General features: G+C 43.9%; 1 protein-coding gene across 1 annotated transcript in view; it reads left to right on the forward strand.

Moving 5' to 3' along the window:
* The window catches only part of LOC144532141 (heterogeneous nuclear ribonucleoprotein L-like), a 62,556-nt gene that overhangs the window by 17,990 nt on the left and 23,516 nt on the right, over positions 1 to 21,050 (forward strand). The window contains exons 2-6 of the mRNA XM_078272725.1: positions 1,581 to 1,699; positions 6,422 to 6,531; positions 6,629 to 6,756; positions 13,454 to 13,539; positions 13,638 to 13,734. Coding sequence (XP_078128851.1) covers positions 1,581 to 1,699; positions 6,422 to 6,531; positions 6,629 to 6,756; positions 13,454 to 13,539; positions 13,638 to 13,734 — 540 coding nt within the window. The remainder of the gene's footprint in view (positions 1 to 1,580; positions 1,700 to 6,421; positions 6,532 to 6,628; positions 6,757 to 13,453; positions 13,540 to 13,637; positions 13,735 to 21,050) is intronic.

Here is a 21,050-nt window from a genome sequence, read left to right on the forward strand (position 1 = left end):
ATTTCTCTATGGAGATTTTCAAAGTATTTTCATCGTAATATGGTGACATGAGGGAGTGTAGGCCGCACAAATGTACAGATCATCATCACATTTGGCAATATTTTTGACAATGTAAGCGTTGTTATGTGTTGTTACTTTTTTTTTTTTTTTTAGTTGAGATGTCTAAGTCCTCTTTGTATGCATTTCTGTTTGAGGCATGGCTGTAATATCTCTTGACCTTTAATGCTCCAGATGAATTCTGGGTCTGTGCTCTTCAGTTTAAAAGCCAGACACTGAATGTTCCATAAACTAATAGATGGAGAATGAATTAATAGTTAATTACAAACATAGATCATATATAGTGGCACGTTAAATAGAATGTTCAAATTTAAATTAATTCAATAATGATTCAATACAGAGAGTACTGAATACAATCAGGAACTTTTTCTCTCTCTCTTGTCTTTGTTATCATTTCCTGATTTTGAGTCCTCAATAATACATATAACTGACACTGAAGAAAAGCCCTACTGTGTTGCAACATGGGCTAAAGCCAGCACTGCTGCTCTTTAGTGACCACTGATTTCCTGCTGGTTATTAATCTCTTATATTTATTCAAGCTGAAACACTGGCAGATTTGGAACTCCTTCGAACTCCCACTGAAGTTTTCTTACAGACAGAAGTCCATTGTTCTGCTAAGCATTTTCAGCTGACTGGCAAAATAAGTTACATCCCTTTCAAACTGGTCTGGGTTTGGCCCCAGCCTGGTGGTCCACAGAAGCAGTGGCTGTACACAAACAATATGACTGAAAAAAGCGGTTTTCTAAAGCTGTCTTTACACTGCTTACACCTAATGGCCACTCTATAATGTACACCTTTCTAATACAACAGCTTTCTTTAAGAAGAACTGTTCTGAGTTGCCTGGACCAACAGGTTTTTTTTAGTATCGAGCTTGACTAAGGCGTTATGTTTAACTATGCCATTTTGGTTTCTATCACAAACTGTGATGTTTGGAGATGCAAAGTTGGAGACAAATTGACCAGTGAGCCACAGGACACAAAATGCTCATTAAAACAATTCAACAATGTATCCAATACAGTGCTGGAATCTGTGGCAATGCAAGGACGTAACTCATTACTGTTACTATGGGCGGATAATGATTTATTTATTCTTTTTCGAGATCATTTTTTTGGGCTTTTCCGCCTTTAATTTGACAGGACAGCTAGGTGAGAAAGGGGGAAGATGCAGGAAATCATCACAGGTCGGATTCGAACCCTGGACCTCTGCGTCGAGGAATAAACCTCTCAGTACATGTGCGCCTGCTCTACCCACTGAGCAACCTGGCCACGAGGGCGGATAAAGATTTAAGGGCTTCCCAGGATTTCCTAGGATTGTTATGTGGTCAGTGGTCATCAGGGAGGTGTATTGATGTGTGTGTGCATATATTTTATATTTTATCTTGTATTTTAATGCGGCAAATTGGATTGCTCCAACAAAGTTTTGTTGTGTAAACTATGCAATGACAATAAAGATCTATCCATCTATCTAAGATTGATGTGAATACAGCCATTGTGTGTAACTGTGGTTGACTGTGTGTGTTGCAGGATAATGGCGAGGACTCCCATCGTATCTCTCCCAGCCCTGTGGTCCATGTCAGGGGTCTGTGTGAGGCCGTGGTGGAAGCAGACCTGATAGATGCCTTGGAGAAGTTTGGAGCCATATGGTGAGACAGCAACTACTCAGTGAGCTGTTTGTTTTAGAGGTTGCATGGAGGAAGCTTTACCAACCACTCCTAAACACCATCTCAGAGCTAGGCTATAGGTGGCGACGATTTGTTTTCATCTTTGGCAGCTTAGGACACACACATAGGCTGGTCGTAAGAGGGCTTCATCAGCTTGGTATGCCCAAAAAGAGAGCTAAACGGCTAGAAAAGTTCTGTGCTCTGTCTGCTATCATAGGCAGCTGCCATATATGGTGAAGACGCTGTTACTTATACGCATGAGAAAGGAGGGATATGCTTAATATTATTAATAGACCTGCTGTATGCAAATGGCCCATGTTTTTGTATATGTGTGTGTTACCCCGGGGTCTCGAACTTACATGTACCCCAGCATGCATTAGATGACAGGAGGTGTACACCTTGAACAGGTCACCAGTCAACCACAGGCCTGACACATCCAGGAAATAAAATAACTTATTTATAAAGTAAATTATATAAATAATGATACTGTCATACAATGATTTTTTTTAAATGCTTCAAAGTTAGAAGACCTACCTTTGTGTAAAGAATATTTTGCCAGCAGAATTAAATTCTTTTACAAGTGTATCCATATTTTTTGTCATATTCTCAGTCTTAAAGGTGCAATATGTAATACTGACAGCTAGTGTTTAAAATAGTTACTGCAGTCCAAATTCAAAATACTGGAGAGAGTCGTCTCCCCCGGCCCCTCCTCAACAGACTCAAAGTTCACGGAGGTTGCCAGGCTGAGACCGCAGCATTTAACAATGTTGCTAGATGCTTGTCTCACATAGCCAGACATTACTCCACAGCACAGCAGAGTAGCTAACATTAGATGCTGGCTATATTGACAGTCATACAAGCCTGTGCACGCGAGGAGCTCTGTACCCGACTGACAACCACCCTATCTCGGCTTAAAATTACAGCAACACCCACTAAAACACCACCACCTCGTCGTCTTCTCTAGCCGACTGATAGACACACCTTCTCGGCTTAAAAGAACCACTAAAAACACCAGAATCAGAAAGGGTTTTATTGCCAAGTACATTTTTAACACATACAAGGAATTTGTTTAGGTGTTGTTGGTGCACGTCACATTCTCTAGATGGAATATTAAACAATATAAGTATAGGTATAAACAATATAAGCATATGTACACAGTATTTATTAAATTAAATTAAAAATAAAGATTAAAGAGCATTACAGCAGAGAGAGAACAGTGGCATGAAGAGCCAGGGATGGAGAGTCAGGGTGGTTTCCGGGCCTTGTTAATAAGGCTAGTGGCGGAGGGGAAAAAGCTGTTCATGTGACGTGAGGTTTTGGTCCTGATGGACCTCAGCCTCCTGCCAGAGGGGAGTGTCTCAAAGAGTCTGTGTTCAGGGTGGGAGGGGTCGGCCACAATCTTACCAGCACGCTTCAGAGTCCTGGTGGCGTACAGGTCCTGGAGCGGCGGCAGATTACAGCCAATCACCTTCTCTGCAGACCGAATGACACGCTGCAGTCTGCCCTTGTCCTTGGCTGTGGCAGCAGCGTACCAGATGGTGATGGAGGATGTGAGGATGGACTCAATGATGGCTGTGTAGAAGTGCACCATCATTGTCTTTGGCAGGTTGACTTTCTTCAGCTGCCGCAGGAAGTACATCCTCTGTTGTGCTTTCTTGACGAGGGAGCTGATGTTCAGCTCCCACTTGAGGTCCTGGGAGATGGTAGTTCCCAGGAAGCGGAAAGACTCCACAGTGTCAATTGTGGAGCCACAGAGGGTGATGGGGGCAGGTGGGGCTGGGTTCTTCCTGAAGTCCACAACCATCTCCACTGTCTTTAGAACATTGAGCTTTAGGTTGTTTTGATTGCATCAGGTCACCAGGTGGTCAGCCTCCCACCTGTAGGTGGACTCGTCTCCATCAGAGATGAGTCCGACTAAAGACACCACTACTTACTGAGGTGAGAAAAAAGTTAACTCACCTCAGAAACACCTTTTCTCAGTCTGAAGCGTTCCAAAAGTGAAGGGGGGAGGGTTTGAGGCCACTGGTCATTGTAAAGTGCACTGTAAAATGACATTGTTTATTGGGGAACTTAATGAAATTCGGTTTTTATCTACCTAGGCGGGCGCCCAAGTAGGACCTATGTATGGCGAACACTGTTGTATGTGGCGTTTTCTTTTGCACGGTGCAAATATTCCACATAAAGACCATTTTGCAATGCCACGCTCGCTGTGTCAGGAACTTAGCGGCACCCAAGACAATTGTGATTGCTTTAAACAAATACAACAACCCCTGACCGTTTTTTCACCTATTCAGGAGTGTATGCTCCAGTTGCCAGACCTTACTTTGCAGCGCTGTGGAGATAGGGCTGGCAATGCTACAGCTTCTCTGACATGGTCTGGGTTATCCTCAGTTAGGTTAACTGCAATCTAAATTTCCTCCTTGGGTTCCCCCTCCCTCGTTGATACATCTTCAGCAGTCGGCCTTTTTCTGCCCCTTTGCATCTCTCCCATCGCACGCATACTTCTCACTGACGCAGAAACTGCCCCTTTTTGAAGTGAAGCCCTCATAGCCATGAAGTTCATCTTCTACACCTTGGTTCTACCGACACTAAGACCACTAACTTAACTGGACCTCGTCCGCTATTTAAGCTTGGACACTGACACTGTTTCATAAATTAAACTTACATCCCATCAGTGTAATGTTTTCAGCTTTGCAGATATGGCTCACAGTTAGTGAGGAGGAGAATCATGAGGGCAGGTGAACACATTGGAGACATCATTGACTATTACAGGCATTTAAAAAGTAATAAGATGTTATGTTAGTAATCTCCCAAAATATGTTGCTTGTAAAACAGTGTTTGGTTCAGGCACGGTAAACATGCACATGTGTGCACATCATCAGGATGTTACCACCTCCCTCTCATATTGAGTCAGGAGAAACCCTGCCAAGTCTATGTAATAGTAGGAGTCCATCCATCTTCATCCGCTTATCCGGGGTCGGGTCGCGGGGGTAGCAGCTCCAGCAGGGGACCCCAAACTTCCCTTTCCCGGGCCACATTAACCAGCTCCGACTGGGGGATCCCGAGGCGTTCCCAGGCCAGGTTAGAGATATAATCCCTCCACCTAGTCCTGGGTCTCCCCCGAGGCCTCCTCCCAGCTGGACGTGCCTGGAACACCTCCCTAGGGAGGCGCCCAGGGGGCATCCTTACCAGATGCCCGAACCACCTCAACTGGCTCCTTTCGACGCAAAGGAGCAGCGGCTCTACTCCAAGCTCCTCACGGATAACTGAGCTTCTCACCCTATCTCTAAGGGAGACGCCAGCTACCCTCCTGAGGAAACCCATTTTGGCCGCTTGTACCCTGGATCTTGTTCTTTCGGTCATGACCCAGCCTTCATGACCATAGGTGAGGGTAGGAACAAAAAACTGACCGGTAGATTGAGAGCTTTGCCTTCTGGCTCAGCTCTCTTTTACGTCCAACGGTGCGATAAATTGAATGTAATACCGCACCTGCTGTGCCGATTCTCCGACCAATCTCCTGCTCCATTGTCCCCTCACTCGTGAACAAGACCCCAAGGTACTTGGGGTAAGGACTCATTCCCTACCTGGAGAAGGCACTCCTGCTGAGAACCATGGCCTCCGATTTAGAGGTGCTGATCCTCATCCAAGCCGCTTTACACTCGGCTGCGAACCGATCTGAAGGTCACAGGCCGATGATGCCATCAGGACCACATCATCTGCAAAAAGCAGCGATGAGATCCCCAGCCCACCGAACTGCAACCCCGACTACGCCTCGATATCCTGTCCATAAATACTACAAACAGGATTGGTGACAAAGCGCAGCCCTGGCGGAGGCCAACTCTCACCTGAAACGAGTCCGACTTACTGCCGAGAACCCGGACACAGCTCTCGCTTTGGTCGTACAGAGATTGGATGGCCCTGAGAAGGGACCCCCTCACCCCGTACTCCCGCAGCACCTCCCACAGTATTAATAGTAGGAGTGCTACCAGCAATAAATACCTATATTATCATCAATAAAATCTCCAAGTCAAACATCCAAAACTAAAGATAAATGATACATTTGAACTTGATACAATTCCAAGTTCCCACAAGCACCTCACTCATCACCATAACCAATAATTATTTCAATGTTCTGCATATACAAGCTTTTTTTAAAGAGTAGTTAACACTCCAACAATATGGACATTTAAGTAAGTAAAATTAATTAAATGGCATGAAGTCACATATATCATATGATTTGGTGTAATAAACTACTGCATTGAGCTTCAGTAGCTTTAGTGTAAAGATAGTTACAGATTCTGAATAATTGAAGGAAACATTTTGTGATACTGCAGTTTCCACTCTAAACATCTCCTTCTCCATTATTTACACTCCCTGCATGTTGCAGTATTCATTAACATCTCATTCACCTAAAAGGGGCTGCAGGTAAAACAGCCACACACACACACACACACACACACAAACAAATATATCATTATTGCCTCCACTGTTGTTTCACTGGTTGAAGCTGGAGCTACTGCAACGGAGTATATAGCAGGACTTTGTACCGTGAAAAATCACCAATAAAGGTTGTTGCCAAAGAGGGGAGGACATGCAGTATAGCTGTCAGAGGAGGTGATGTGTCCAGAAAATAAAAGGCCATTGGGTGGAAAAGATTTGAATGAATTGTATATCCTATCTCAAGGTCTGCTTGTTTGTTCTCAGTTATGTGATGATGATGCCATTCAAGCGTCAGGCCCTGGTGGAGTTCTCTGCAGTGGAGAGCGCCGACCGCTGTGTGTCCTGTGGAGCCAAGGAGCCTGTTTACATCGCAGGTTTGATTCCCAAGACTTCCGGATGCCATGGCTAAGTTACACTTGCTTTTATGTAGCATACTCTATGTCTTTATATTTTCATCCATCTGTTCATCAGGCCAACAGGCATACTTTAATTACTCGACATCTAAGCGAATCACCAGGCCAACCAACGCTGACAACCCCAACAGTGGCAACAAGGTCCTCCTGCTGTCCATACAGAACCCCCTCTACCCTATAACCACGGTAAACACACACACACACACACACACACACACACACACACACACACACACACACACACATTTGCATCTGTGTGGACTCACGTCATTAGTGGGTTTTTTTTCTTAAACTCATTATAAATACAATTATAATGCATGTATAAAAAAAGTCAAGTTGCACAACATCATAATGAGAAGGTAACTCAAACAAACAGTGTGAAGCCAGTTTCAAGTACCTCCCAGTTGATTTTCAATGTCTGTCTATAGGGGTGTCACGATTCTCCAAATCCTCGATTCGATTACATTTTTGATTCTAAGGTCACAGATTTTACAAAAAAAAATAATATTAAAGCACAGGTTGCTATGCCATTATTCGAATAATATTTGAAGATTTAATGCTCAAATGCAGGCTGTTATTAATATGTACTACACTACTCAGACTTATGTGTTGTCAATGCCACTATAGAGCTCAACAGTCCCGCCCACAGCGGGTTCCGGAAATAAAAATACAATGCAATTTCTCCATTGACAAATTGGGAGTATAAACCATAAAATCGTAACCGTCGATGACAGACTTAAAACCAGCATGCCGACATGACTCAGCGATTGTATAAGCTCATATAGACACCACAAATCATGGGGCACTACCCTTGTTTTGAGATAAATGTCTTTTATTCGCGATGTCTTGGATAAGTACTTCATTACCCACAATCCTGAACAATCCCACAATCCCACAGTGATGTCTCTGATTGGTGGAACTCATGCTGGTGAGGAGGGGGGGGTGTCAGTACCCGATCTCTGCTGCCTGCACGATCCATCACAAGGATTTACGACACAAATCACAATCTGTTCCACGCTTCTGAGGTTAGACTCTGCCGGGAAGCTAACGTTAGTTAAGCTAACAGCTAATTTGGCTAACCGCTAGCTGACAGCTTGATTCAGTCTAAAATAACGTTAACTCAAACTTAACACTGGGTAAAGCCGCCTACAGCTGACGTAACAGCCGTTATATATGTTAACAGTTGTTTTCAGGTTTTATTTTGAGGGTCTTTTAAAGTTATTACATGCTGTCTCAGCTAGCGGTTAGCCAAATTAGCTGTTAGCTTAACTAACATAGCTTCCTTTATTCAGTGGTGCGCGGCGGTTTATGGGATGAGTAGTTCCTTCGCTCTGAGATGACGATATGTACACAGTCTTGTACCTTTTACTTTTTTGGGATTTTCTGTTCGGTTTTCTTTACTCGAATTGATACGTTGTATGCTTATGAGTCACGTACCATCTGGTTAGCCTAAGGCATGGTCTAAAACTCTCTCTCTCTATATATATATACACAGATTTTTCCAGACGTCAATGGGAGAAATGAATGGGAAATTTACTACTACTCTCAGAGGAGGGGCTGGACTGTTGAGCTCTATAAACATGTGGTTGTTGTTACACGTTCTGTCCACTAGAGGGACTTCTAACATCAGCCTGGCCTTGAAGGGGACCTACGTCACGGCGCATTGCATTTCCGACACACCGCTCTCTGTTTACATTAATTTCCCACCACGAGCACACGGACACAAATCAACAGAGAACTCTCTAATGAAACATTATCTAACAAGTGTAGTGAAGCAGCTCTGTTGTAAAGGCTAACGGTTAGAAAGCACAGCAGAAACCATTTGTCATAAACTAACAATAGTGTTAGCCACGATGCTAACGGCATTGATAACTAAGCCAAACGGTGCTGTCTCTGCTATCGAACGTTGTCACTCACTAGAAATCCAAAATACTTCCACACCGGTGACTTCAGTGAAAGAGGAGGGGGTTCAAGATCTGTCGATGGCTCTCCTGCATCTGCAGTTGCCATGCTATCTTTTGACTGGCTGTAGTTAAGTTAGAGGAGGTTGACTCGCAGCACTTCAACACGTGTGTTTTTTTCCGCTTGACAAGCCGGCCGGACGTGACATGGGGGCGTGGCAGCATCGACGTTTCCATTTTTTTTTTATTTGAAGTTCGCGATTGTAACTTAATTTCGGTCGATTTCGAATTAAAATCAAAATCGTGACACCCTTATCTGTCTGGAATGTAGAAAAACACATTGAAAAGTTAAAAAATTGGTTGTAATTGGACTGAAAGGTGCAGTATGATCCTGTATGCTTTCATCCCCTTCCTTCCCAAACTATATTTATTAAGCTTCCTTTAGAAGCAATAAGGTGTGTGTCTAGACTCATTCTTTTGAAGTTTTTCTTAATCTCTCATTCATTTTTATACTGCCTCTCTCATGCTGTATTTTTGTGTCCAAATGACTGCCAAGGACGTTTTTGCCTGCCAATTAAAGTGTAAAATGTAATAGTTAGGGGTGTCACGATACCAAACATTCAGTAGTTGGTGCCAATACCAGTAAAATAACACGATTCCCATTGCCAATTTTGATACCACGGTAAAATAAATAAATAATAAAAAATTCTAAGATTCTGTGTACAGCGTGTACTTGAAACATAAACTTCTTTATTAAAATATTTGAAAAATATCAAAATGTCATGACAAGACATACAAAACGTGCAATAGAGCATAGAACAACATAATAAAGTCCAATGAATGGTCATAGTGCAATAACTAGTGTCCCCAGACACATGCCAGACTTCCAGGCATCTTTTCAAAAGGTACTGTGCAGAAACAACAACTGTTTCTAACAGTTGCGTGACCAGAGACGTTACAAACCCCAGGTAAATGTTGTAGATGTATTTGAAATATGGAGACAGCTTAGAGCCCCAAAAGATGCCGAGTTGGCTAATTTCCTTTTGAACAGGTAGCTAAGCATTAGCTTCAGGCTAATTTATCACGGCTACAAGGGACGGGCATTTTATGTCATTTCAGCATTCGTGTACTCACATTGAATTATATAGCTAGAGTACCCAAGTAAAGTACAGCCAGTAAAGTGATCCAGACTGGTCCTGGCCATGGATGTATTAAGAGTCCTGGCTAACGCTGCCATGCTAACTCTGCTAACTGCTAGCTAACGTTACTGGAGGACCAGGCAAGCGACCACGGCTGTTTACAACGTGTAGCCTGTTCAGCGGCTGTAGCCGACAACGGTGAGTTATTTAAAGACAAGAGGGGGGCTGTAAATCAGGGAGAGAGGACCGTGAGTTTGCAGGGAACGTGCCGTGTTGAGTAAAACAATGTATGTGCAGTGTTGTATGGTGCAGCAAAACAAACCAAAAAGCAACCAAGGCCAGGATGATGGTGTGTCAGCGAAGAGGAAGCACAAATTAATCCAAAGGGCCTTTTTAAAAGTTCACTAGTTCATTGTGCACAGGTGCTGCCAGTGAAACAAACGTGCCCAGGATCTTCCACTCTACTAACGACACCCTCTGCCACGCCCACCTGCAGTCCTAGCAGCCACACAAACAAAGTAACAGGCAGACATGGCGGAGAGGGTCGTCACATGCATTTTAATTTCATTTTGGACCATCATGGTAGAGGAAACACTGAATTATGTAACTAGAAAGACACCAATATCCATCTATGGAAAAGAAGACATTTCCAATATGCAGTATAAATAACTTTTGAAAATGACAGATTTATGCGATTTTGACTAATAGCTGACAAGCACTGTTTTCTGAAAATAGCTCAGAATTTGTTTCTGAATGATCTGGCCGTCTAGATTCTGAATTTAGTTTTACAATAGCCTCTTTCCGACCAAGTAGTTACAGGAACGTAGTTATACGAACAGTCCACATCCAATTTCTACAAAGCCAAGACTTGGTAGGCTACCACAGTATGCAGAAACACGGAAAGGGGAAAAGGTGATGATACAATTAACACATTTTCACCATTTCAATCATTATTCTTTTCACTTCATGCAGAACTCTGAACCTAACTTACCTAGGCTATAGCTAGCTGACATGCGTCAGACATGGCTGTAAATGACTCTCACCAAAGCTCATTCAGATATCTCGATGTGAGAGTTTAATGGACCCTGTTGAATATAGTCATACCCCTTTAGGCTTTAAACAGCTTTAATGACTTTGAAGGCATATTACGACCACTTCCCAACATGCTAGCTTAATGTGGTTGACACCTTCCTGTTCAGCTGGATGTGCAGTTTCAGGTGATACCAGAATCTTCACTGTGGCTCAAAACGGATCTTGCGGGAGCTCGTCAAACACAGACTTTGTTTTTTTACAATTATTTTTTCGGGGATCAAGTTTATGGGTGCTTCACCCCTAAAAAAAATTGCCCCTGGATACAGCTGACAAGTACGTTTTGCTGCCTAGTTTAAAGAAGATGTGCTCAAATTTGAACGGCTCATCATAGCTTTCAAAAGATTTTTTTCACCCATCAACCTGAACAGGTTTTATTTATACCGTTTACATTGTGATAACAAGAATTGAGGCAAATTCAACCAATCCAAAATACCGCCATTTTCACCACTCACTACAGTTATCAGTTTTTCACTCAACAATGGGACTCTGGATCAGTGCTTTAGGACAGCGTGTTTTTGGGGAAATCCAAAATGATGTTTCATTTGACACGATGTTTTGGAAATTGTCATTCCACAAGAAGGTATTGACCAAAATACAAGGTGACTTGTTATAGCATAATCATCTACAAGTGGTGGTAAAGTTTTTGTTGATTGGAATTTTCAACCTTTCTGTAAGCATGACTGTTGGACTGGAGTGTTGGAATGTCTGGGGTACTTTTTGGACCAAGAGTAATAAAACACAAAAGAACTTTGTGTTGACACTCAATGTGTGTCCATTGTCTAGTGAAGAGTGATCATTGATATCTATCTGTAAATTGCAGGAACATCTGTCTGGCTGTCTGTCTGTCTGTCTGTCTGTGGTCTTACCGCCTTTGACTCTTTTCCTGCTTCCAACGTTAGCTACATGATTGCTGGATACACCAAACTTACTTTTCTTCACTTTCCTGGAGCACGAGCAGATAGCTGAAAGGAACATCGCAACTGTTGTGTGGAATGAGGTTGGTGAAAAAAAGGCACTACGCTTTTCCGTGTCTATTTTTCGCTCAGAGGAAACTCAACAAAAAGCCATTTGCCAATACTAAATATCAAACAAAAGCCAGACACTATATAGTATTAAGTTGCTGTGAGCTGTAGCCTACATTCACTTCTAAACAGAGAATATAAAGTAATCTCAGAGTTATTCCGTCAGAGCGCTTTGTAATGCAAGAAAATCTCAGCTGAACCGGGCAGACACAGCACTTTTCATCAGACTCACCCTGGGTCGGGTTAATTAAGTCTACTGCTAACTTACAACACTAATAACATTACTGTCGCCAAAATACCCCCGCGAATCAAATCCTCTTCTTCACCGTTAACCGTCAAGCCACTAAACCTGTATGGAAATTAACACCTCTGCTGAAATGTTAAATTCGTTAACGATCATACGACACGAGACAACACCCTCTCTCTCTCTCTCTCTCTCTCTCTCTCTCTCTCTCTGCACGCGCGCACACACACACACTCAAACCAGTTCTGGTGGTTGATGAACGCAGATATATGCTGATTAGCTCTCATAACGGGCAAGGTGGGGTAGCACACTGCCATGAGTCCATGAGGCTAATGTCTGGTTACTCCACATTGTCATTGTGATATTTTGTGATTACATTCTGAATCTGCAGCGTTCTCTGTCAGGAAAATCAGTAAGTTAGTAGTAGGGTATACAGTGGTGGTGCATATGAAGTGGTTTGGGCTCCTTCTGTAAGTCATTTTGGGGTACAATTTGGTTTTGATGAATTCTACAAACAGCAATACCACAGGCCAAGTAATCAGCCCATTCCAAACAGGCACATTTTCAACGGGCACTGCACTAGTAATATCAAACAAAGAGCTGGAACCAAAAGAATGAGTTTTTGAGTCTTGAAAAAGAATTGACTAATATAATAATAATAATAATAATAATAATAACAATAACTTTTATTTATATAGCGCCTTTCATGAAACCCAAGGACACTTTACCGAATTACTGTGGCTAAGCTAAAGGAGGTGGTGAGCAGGTGGTGTTTGAGGAGTTTTTTTAAAGAAGTTCTTCTTTTTTAAAGAAGTTCCAGAGGGATGGGGCTGCAACACTAAAGGCTCTGTCTCCGAAGGTACAGAGTCTGGTGTGGGGAACGGAGAGCAGGCCAGCGTCTGTGGACTGCAGGTTTCGGGGTGGGAGTGTATGGATGGAGGAGGTCGGAGAGGTACTGTGGGGCCAGGGCATGGAGGGATTTGTAGGTGAGAAGGAGGATTTGATATGTGATGCGGGACTTAATTGGGAGCCAGTGAAGGTGGGCGAGGGTTGGGGTGATGTGCTGCCAGGTCTTGGTGTGGGTGAGGGCCCTGGCGGCAGAGTTTTGGACATACTGGAGCCTGTGTAGGGTTTTGCTGGAGACCCCAGACAGGACTCCATTGCAGTAGTCCAAACGGGAGGTTATGAAAGCATGAATGAGGGTTTCTACCATGGAGTCAGAGAGTGATGGCCGGAGTCAGGAGATGTTTTCGAGATGAAAAAAGGCTGATTTGGTAAAAAAAAATAATGTATGGGAGTATGGGCTAGATCCCTAAAACAAGACCTGAAGATCAGCATGGAGTTATATTTCTCTCTTACCAGTATCTTTATGGTATTCATAAAATGCATAATTCCCTGAGGTCTGTACTTCATGCAGGTTAAGACACACTGCAGCGTTAGAAACTTTTAGATTTTGATTTTGTTTTTCTTTTCATTTTGCTCCAGGATGTTCTGTACACAGTATGTAACCCCATCGGCAGTGTGCTGAGGATCGTCATATTTAAACGAAATGGAATCCAGGCCATGGTGGAGTATCCTTACTGAAAGCGTGAGAGTATGTGTCTTTACATGCCATTTGTATCTGTGTGTTGGAATGTACCGTATCCTCTCCTTAACCCCACTCTTTCAGGTTTGAGTCAGTTCAGTGTGCTCAGAAGGCCAAAGCTGCTCTCAACGGAGCTGACATCTATGCTGGTTGCTGTACACTCAAGATTGAATATGCAAGGGTAAGAGACAAGACGCATCAGCAGTCACAAGCCTGGTGTCATTCTGTAAGCTTGGTATAAGCACCGGTGGTTTCCATCAGTGAGTCACAGAAATCAATAAGTAAGTAAGTAAGTAAGTAAAGTTTATTTCTATAGCACTGCATTTAAAAACAGCTCGCGCTGACCAAAGTGCTGTACATAGCGCATTAGCCACAGGGTAATAAAATAAAATAAAATACACTTACAAATCAGTGATTTAGGCTAAAACGACATCAAAAGACAAATACTTAATTACAAACATAGCAGGATAAGACAAATTAAGATGCCGGGAAGGCCAATGTAAAAAGGTGAGTTTTGAGCCTGGCTTTGAATATCACAATTGAAGGAGCACTTCTGATGTCAGGTGGCAGTCGGTTCCACAGCTGAGGGCCAGCAGGAGGAGGCCTTGGCTGGAGGATCTGAGGGACCTGGGAGCTATGTGGGGATGAATATCTGCTATGTAGCTGGGGGCCAGGGTGTGAAGAGATTTAAAAACCATCAGCAGTATTTTAAATTGTATCCTAGACTTGACTGGAAGCCAGTGCAAGGAGGCTAGGACAGGTTTAATGTGTTCACGCTTTTTTGTGTTCGTGAGCAGCCTAGCTGCTGCATTTTGAACCATCTGAAGCCGTGCCACCAGAGTCAGAGGGAGACCAAAGTAGAGAGAGTTACAATAGTCTAGGTGGGAGGTTATGAAGGCATGGATGACTTTTTCCAGGTCATTATATGACAGAACAGACTTGAGTTTGGAAATTATTCTTAATAATTTATCTTAATTGGTAAAAACTAGTCTTTACAACAGATGATATTTGTTTCTCCAGGTTAAGATGGGAGTCGAAAATAACACCCAAGTTACGTGCATGGGATTTAACATAGGGGGAAAGGGGACCAAGGTAAGCAGGGATGGCAGTTTTGGATTTTGAGGGGCCAAAGACAATAACTTCAGATTTAATTTCTTCCAAACAGTCTAAAAGAGGCTGCATGGAGTTGCTGGATTTAAGTGGGATGTACAGTTGGGAGTCATCTGCATAGAAATGGAAATGGAGATATTAAATTTTCTGATGATGTTACCTAGGGGGAGCATGTAAAGGCAGAAGAGTACTGGACCCAGAATGGATCCCTGGGGGACACCATAAGACACAGGGGCAGGGGATGAAGAATACTGGCCTACGGATACTGAAAAAGATCTTTGATGGAGGTAGGAGTGAAACCAGTTTAGAGCTGTACCCTTGATGCCAACCCACTGTTCAAGACGCTCTAGTAGTGTACCATGGTCTACAGTGTCAAATGCAGCGCTAAGATCCAGCAGGACCAGAATGGCATTATCACCTGAGTCAAGAGTGATTAAGAGGTCATTTGTCACCTTTAACAGGGCTGTCTCAGTGCTGTGGCGGGCTTTGAACCCAGATTGAAATGGCTCTAGGATCTCTGTGGAATTGAGGTATGAAAGCAGCTGCCTTAACACCACCTTCTCCAAAATTTTTGAGATAAATAGCAATTTAGATATAGGCCGGAAATTATTATGACATTTTGCATCTAGGTTAAGTTTCTTTATCATAGGCTGGACAACCGCATGCTTGAAACATGTAGGAACGGTGCCAGTGGCAAGGCAGGAGTTAAGAATAAATTGAATAGAGAGACCAACAGCATCAAAAGCATCTTTGATAATCTGTGAGGGGATGGGATCATGTGGGGTTGTTGATGGTTTCATGTGCTTCACAATGTCCCATAGTTCCGTGTAGGACACTGCTTGGAATTGGTCAAACATAGCTGTAGCTCTGGGGAAATGTGGTGGGGTGTCAGATACAACAGGAGTGAACTGTGCTCTGATGTGGTCAATTTTCACAGTAAAAAACTTTAAGAACTCTTCACAGCTATTGATGGATGCTTCGATCTCTGGAGAGACTTGGGGGTTAACTATTGAGTTTATGGTATTAAATAAAATTCTAGGGCGATGGGAATGTTTGGTTATAATGTCTGAGAAATGCTTAGCCCTGGCCTTTTTTGCTGCATCTTGGAGATTGGCCAGGGAATTTCTGAATATTTCTGAAGAGACTAGGAGGTGATCTTTTTTCCACTTACGCTCCGCTCTTCGACAAACCTGCCTGAGATGGCGGGTGGAATCATCAAGCCAATGTTGAGATTTAAAATTAGGGCGTTTAAGTTTAAGAGGGGCCACAGTATCAAGGATAGCTGAGCAAGATGCGTTGAAGGAGGATATTAGCTCATCAGGGCTTAAGAGGTGATCAGGGGCAGTGATAGAGGCAGTGATCACATTTCCCAAATAACATTCAGAGAACTCATTTGCAGTAGAAGAGTTAATATGACGAGAGTAGTGGCCAGAAGATCTGGCTGTATACAGTGAGTTAAATAGTTTAACATTGAACATAATAGGCATATGGTCAGAGAAGGATGCATCCTCAATGTGTTATGTTATCAATGGAAAACCCATGGGATAAAATCAGATCAAGAGTGTGCCCCTGAACATGGGTCGCCTGATTTATGTGCTGGATGAGGCCGAATGACTCCATTACATGACAAAACTCACTAACCAGGGGTTTACCTGGGCAACAGACATGACTATTAAAATCACCCAAAATCAACAAACGGTCATATGATGTTGCATAATGAGACAGAAAGTCTGAAAATTCTTTTATGAAATGTTTATCTGATTTGGGAGGCCTATAAACAAGTGCGCACATCAAAGATGTAGTAGCAGATTCTACTTTTACACATTGTACTTCAAAGGAAGAAAAGCTTTCAGCAGAGAGTGTTTGTGCCTTAAGCCGATTTTTAAAAATCAAAGCCACTCCTCCACCTCTTCCCGACCTCCTTGGAGTGCTTATGAATGAACAGTTTGTGGGGCAAAGTTCGCCAAAAACAGATGTTTCACCAGCACCGGAGCCAATCCATGTCTCCGTTAAAAATAACATATCCAGATCATGTTTGGTAAAAAAGTCGTTTAAGATAAGTCTTGTTTGACACGGACCTGCAGTTCAGTAGCGCCGCTTTAGCTGCAAAGTAATCCAAAGGCTGTGGAGATTGAGAGCGTTGCAGTGGGCGAATGTTCAGGAAGTTTACCCCGCCGCTTCGGATGCGCAGTCTTGGTGGAGCTGCAGGGCAATCGAGTGTCGATGACAGAGCTGGAGAAATGGGAAGATGACAAGTGTATCTCAGGTCCCATGATCGGCAAGCCAGGTAGAGGCCTCTGCTCCTGCAATGTCGATGGAGGGCCGGCAAGATAAAAGTTGCACATGGGAGACAGTCGCATATCCCCTGATCCGCACTCCACCACGATTTCCTCACTTCCTGCACCGCTTCTTGCGATGGGAAATGCAGCAGGAGAGCCGGCGAACGCAGTCCATGGGAGAATTGATGAACGTCGGGTGACATCTGGAGTGTGGGCCAAGGCGCCCAGTAGATTGTAGGTCAAAAGAGTTTTGGATATGTAGCAGTATAGCGCGATCATAAGTCCTAAGGGCATCGGTGCAGTGCCAGAGTGACAACAGGAGGAAAACAGACAGACACAGCAGCACTCGGGCAGGTAGGAGCTGACGACAAGCCGACAAACACACTGGCCATCTTGCTCCGTCCTCCATCAACACAACACATCAATAAAATCCTAGGTTCTTAAGAATGCCTGTGAACACTGCATTACAGTAATTATAACAACAGCACTTAGGGTTGGGTACCGAACTCTGTACTTTTTTTGGGTACTGACCAAATGACATCGGTACTACCGTGGACCTATTCACACTACATCAAACTGTGCGAAATTTCGGTACCTGAGAGCGAGTAAGCGTGAGCTTATCTGTTCTCTCTGCATGTTGACAGAGAGCCGGGCTCCGTCACACACACACACACGCGCGCGCACACAGGTGGGCGGATCGATCGAAATATCAATATCGATACCAACTTATTGATATTGATCAATACCAGTGTAATGAGATCGATACTTTAGTTTTTAGTTTCTCTCCAGTATGCACCGCTGCGGTTTCATCAAAGAGGCGACCTAGCTGTCTGTGTCTGGGTAAGTGCCGCTCCTGTTACAGCGCGGAGCAGGCACACTTTGCTCCTCCTCCCCCCTCTTGTGATTTGACGTTGTACCGTCACATGACTCAGCAAACAAGCAAGCAGCCAGGCTCGGCGGCGGCCAGCAGCACACACACACACACACACACACGCAGGACAGAGACGCAGCAGAAGAATGGCAGAGAGGAAGAGGAGCGGCGTATCGCTATATTTTCAGGCTGAAAATGAAACGACGACAAGCTGTATAATTTGTAAAAAGGCTGTAAGATACAGTGGTAACACAACAAATGTATACAAGCATATGAAAAGTCTGTCCTGGGTTTTAACTTATTAATAATCCAAAGGACAAATCACAAAACCACTTAAAGGTCATGAAAATTCATTCAGATTTAGCAATTTGATGATGCATCCACTTTAATTATTAAAGGTATCGGTATCGGCAATACTGGCCCTGTATTTACAATCAATACCAAATATTGCAGGATCCCACACCACTAGCAGAAGAAGCAATATACCATACGTCGTCGCTGCAGTTTTGAGTCATGGCAATGCCGGTAAAGCGGTTGCAAGTGTGCTGCAATATGATGTTAATGGCGAGCCGAAAGCGGTCGCGGTGCAGTTGACGTTACACTTCCTCTGAGACAAGCAGGCACAACAGTGGTTTCTATGCCCTGGGGACTGACTGACAGGCTGAGGTTGTAAGGCAAGGCAACTTTATTTCTACAGCACCTTTCAGCAACAAGGCAATTCAAAGTGCTTTACATAAAACATTAACGAGCAATTAAAAACAGTCATGATGAAAATAAAACGGGCTAAAATAGAATAATATACAAATACAAGAATAAAAGTTACAGTGCTGTGTAAGAGATGAATCATTATTTGATTTAATATAGAGACGGGTTTGGAGAGGGAGAGGGAAGGTTTTATTTATTTTATTTTGAGTGTAAAATATTCTAAATAGATAACATCATGTTCTAAGTAAATAGAATTAATAGGCGCGTACAAACAACATTGCGTGGAAGTCTGGGAAGGTGCCTAAGGAGTGGCAGACCGGGGTGGTGGTTCCCCTTTTTAAAAAGGGAGACCAGAGGGTGTGTGCCAATTACAGGGGTATCACACTTCTCAGCCTCCCCGGTAAAGTCTACTCCAAGGTGCTGGAAAGGAGGATTCGGTCGATAGTCGAATCTCAGGTTGAAGAGGAACAATGCGGATTCCGTCCTGGTCGTGGAACAACGGACCAGATCTTTACTCTTGCAAGGATCCTGGAGGGAGCCTGGGAGTATGCCCAACCAGTCTACATGTGTTTTGTGGATCTGGAGAAGGCGTATGACCGGGTGCCCCGGGAGATACTGTGGGAGGTGCTGCGGGAGTACGGGGTGAGGTGGTCCCTTCTCAGGGCCATCCACTCTGTACGACCAAAGCGAGAGCTGTGTCCGGGTTCTCGGCAGTAAGTCGGACTCGTTTCAGGTGAGAGTTGGCCTCCGCCAGGGCTGCGCTTTGTCACCAATCCTGTTTGTAGTATTTATGGACAGGATATCGAGGCGTAGTCGGGGTGGAGAGGGGTTGCAGTTCGGTGGGCTGGGGATCTCGTCGCTGCTTTTTGCAGATGATGTGGTCCTGATGGCATCATCGGCCTGTGACCTTCAGCACTCACTGGATCGGTTCGCAGCCGAGTGTGAAGCGGCTGGGATGAGGATCAGCACCTCTAAATTGGAGGCCATGGTTCTCAGCAGGAAACCGATGGAGTGCCTTCTCCAGGTAGGGAATGAGTCCTTACCCCAAGTGAAGGAGTTCAAGTACCTTGGGGTCTTGTTCGCGAGTGAGGGGACAATGGAGCGGGAGATTGGTCGGAGAATCGGCACAGCAGGTGCGGTATTACATTCAATTTATCGCACCGTTGTGACGAAAAGAGAGCTGAGCCAGAAGGCAAAGCGGCCAAAATGGGTTTCCTCAGGAGGGTAGCTGGCATCTCCCTTAGAGATAGGGTGAAAGGCTCAGTTATCCGTGAGGAGCTCGGAGTAGAGCCGCTGCTCCTTTGCGTCGAAAGGAGCCAGTTGAGGTGGTTCGGGCATCTGGTAAGGATGCCCCCTGGGCGCCTCCCTAGGGAGGTGTTCTAGGCACGTCCAGCTGGGAGGAGGCCTCGGGGAAGACCCAGGACTAGGTGGAGGGATTATATCTCTAACCTGGCCTGGGAACGCCTCGGGATCCCCCAGTCGGAGCTGGTTAATGTGGCCCGGGAAAGGGAAGTTTGGGGTCCCCTGCTGGAGCTGCTACCCCCGCGACCCGACCCAGGATTAGCGGATGAAGATGGATGGATGGATGGAGGTTCGTAATTATTTTTACAACTTAAATAATTTTTTTGTTATTACAGAGCGAAAGTACGGAAAAAAGGTACTGGAACCGAATTTCAGGTACCGGTACCGATAAAAATGTGAACGGTACCCAACCCTACAGCACAGAGTTTCTGCTATATACATTTTGTAAATACAGTTATTGCCACCGTTGCTTCAGAATATTACGAAATGTCATGAAGTCGCAGTTACATGACTTCACTGAACTCAAGCGAGCAGTCGTTCGCTCTCTCTTCCCTTCGAGGGTGAGCAACCAGAACAGTGACAGGACGTCATCAATCACAAAGTCATGACAACCAAATAAACAACAGTGCGAGTACAGGCAGAGTGACAAACAGGGACGAAAGCCTCAACGGCTGATTTCCCATGGAGACTGCGCTCACACGTGTCCCGTGGAATATGACAGCCACATTAGATGGAAAATAGCATCATGGGCACTTAATTTGATGGATTTACTGTTTATCAGACCCCAGATGAGACAAAAAGCTAGCTGAAAACTGAAACAATTGAGTGTATTTTTGTGGTTTATCCATGAAGTGTGTGGATCTAAACTGCTGTGTCATATCAACAGGTTCAAACTGGGTCAATACAGGTTACGCACACGCCTTCTGTATGAAAGGGGCCATTTGCCCCTAACTGGGGGAAAAACTAAACTCAAAATGGTTTTCTGTCATCTTGACTTTGCGACATGTTGATTAGATTGGGATAATCCCCTGAGTCAGATGCTCCTTTTCAACCAAGGAACCACAAACTAAACTAATTAATTATATCATGAAACAAGTGTTAATTTTACATATTTCTGTTTGCATTGCAGAAAATGATGCAGATGAGAAACAATAGTGTTGTTTTAGACGTCCTCTGTCAGGATTGTTAAATAAATGGGACCATTATTTATGAAAAGAACATCATGGTGTA

This window comes from Sander vitreus, chromosome 17, assembly GCF_031162955.1.
Source record: "Sander vitreus isolate 19-12246 chromosome 17, sanVit1, whole genome shotgun sequence".
NCBI lineage: Eukaryota > Metazoa > Chordata > Actinopteri > Perciformes > Percidae > Sander > Sander vitreus.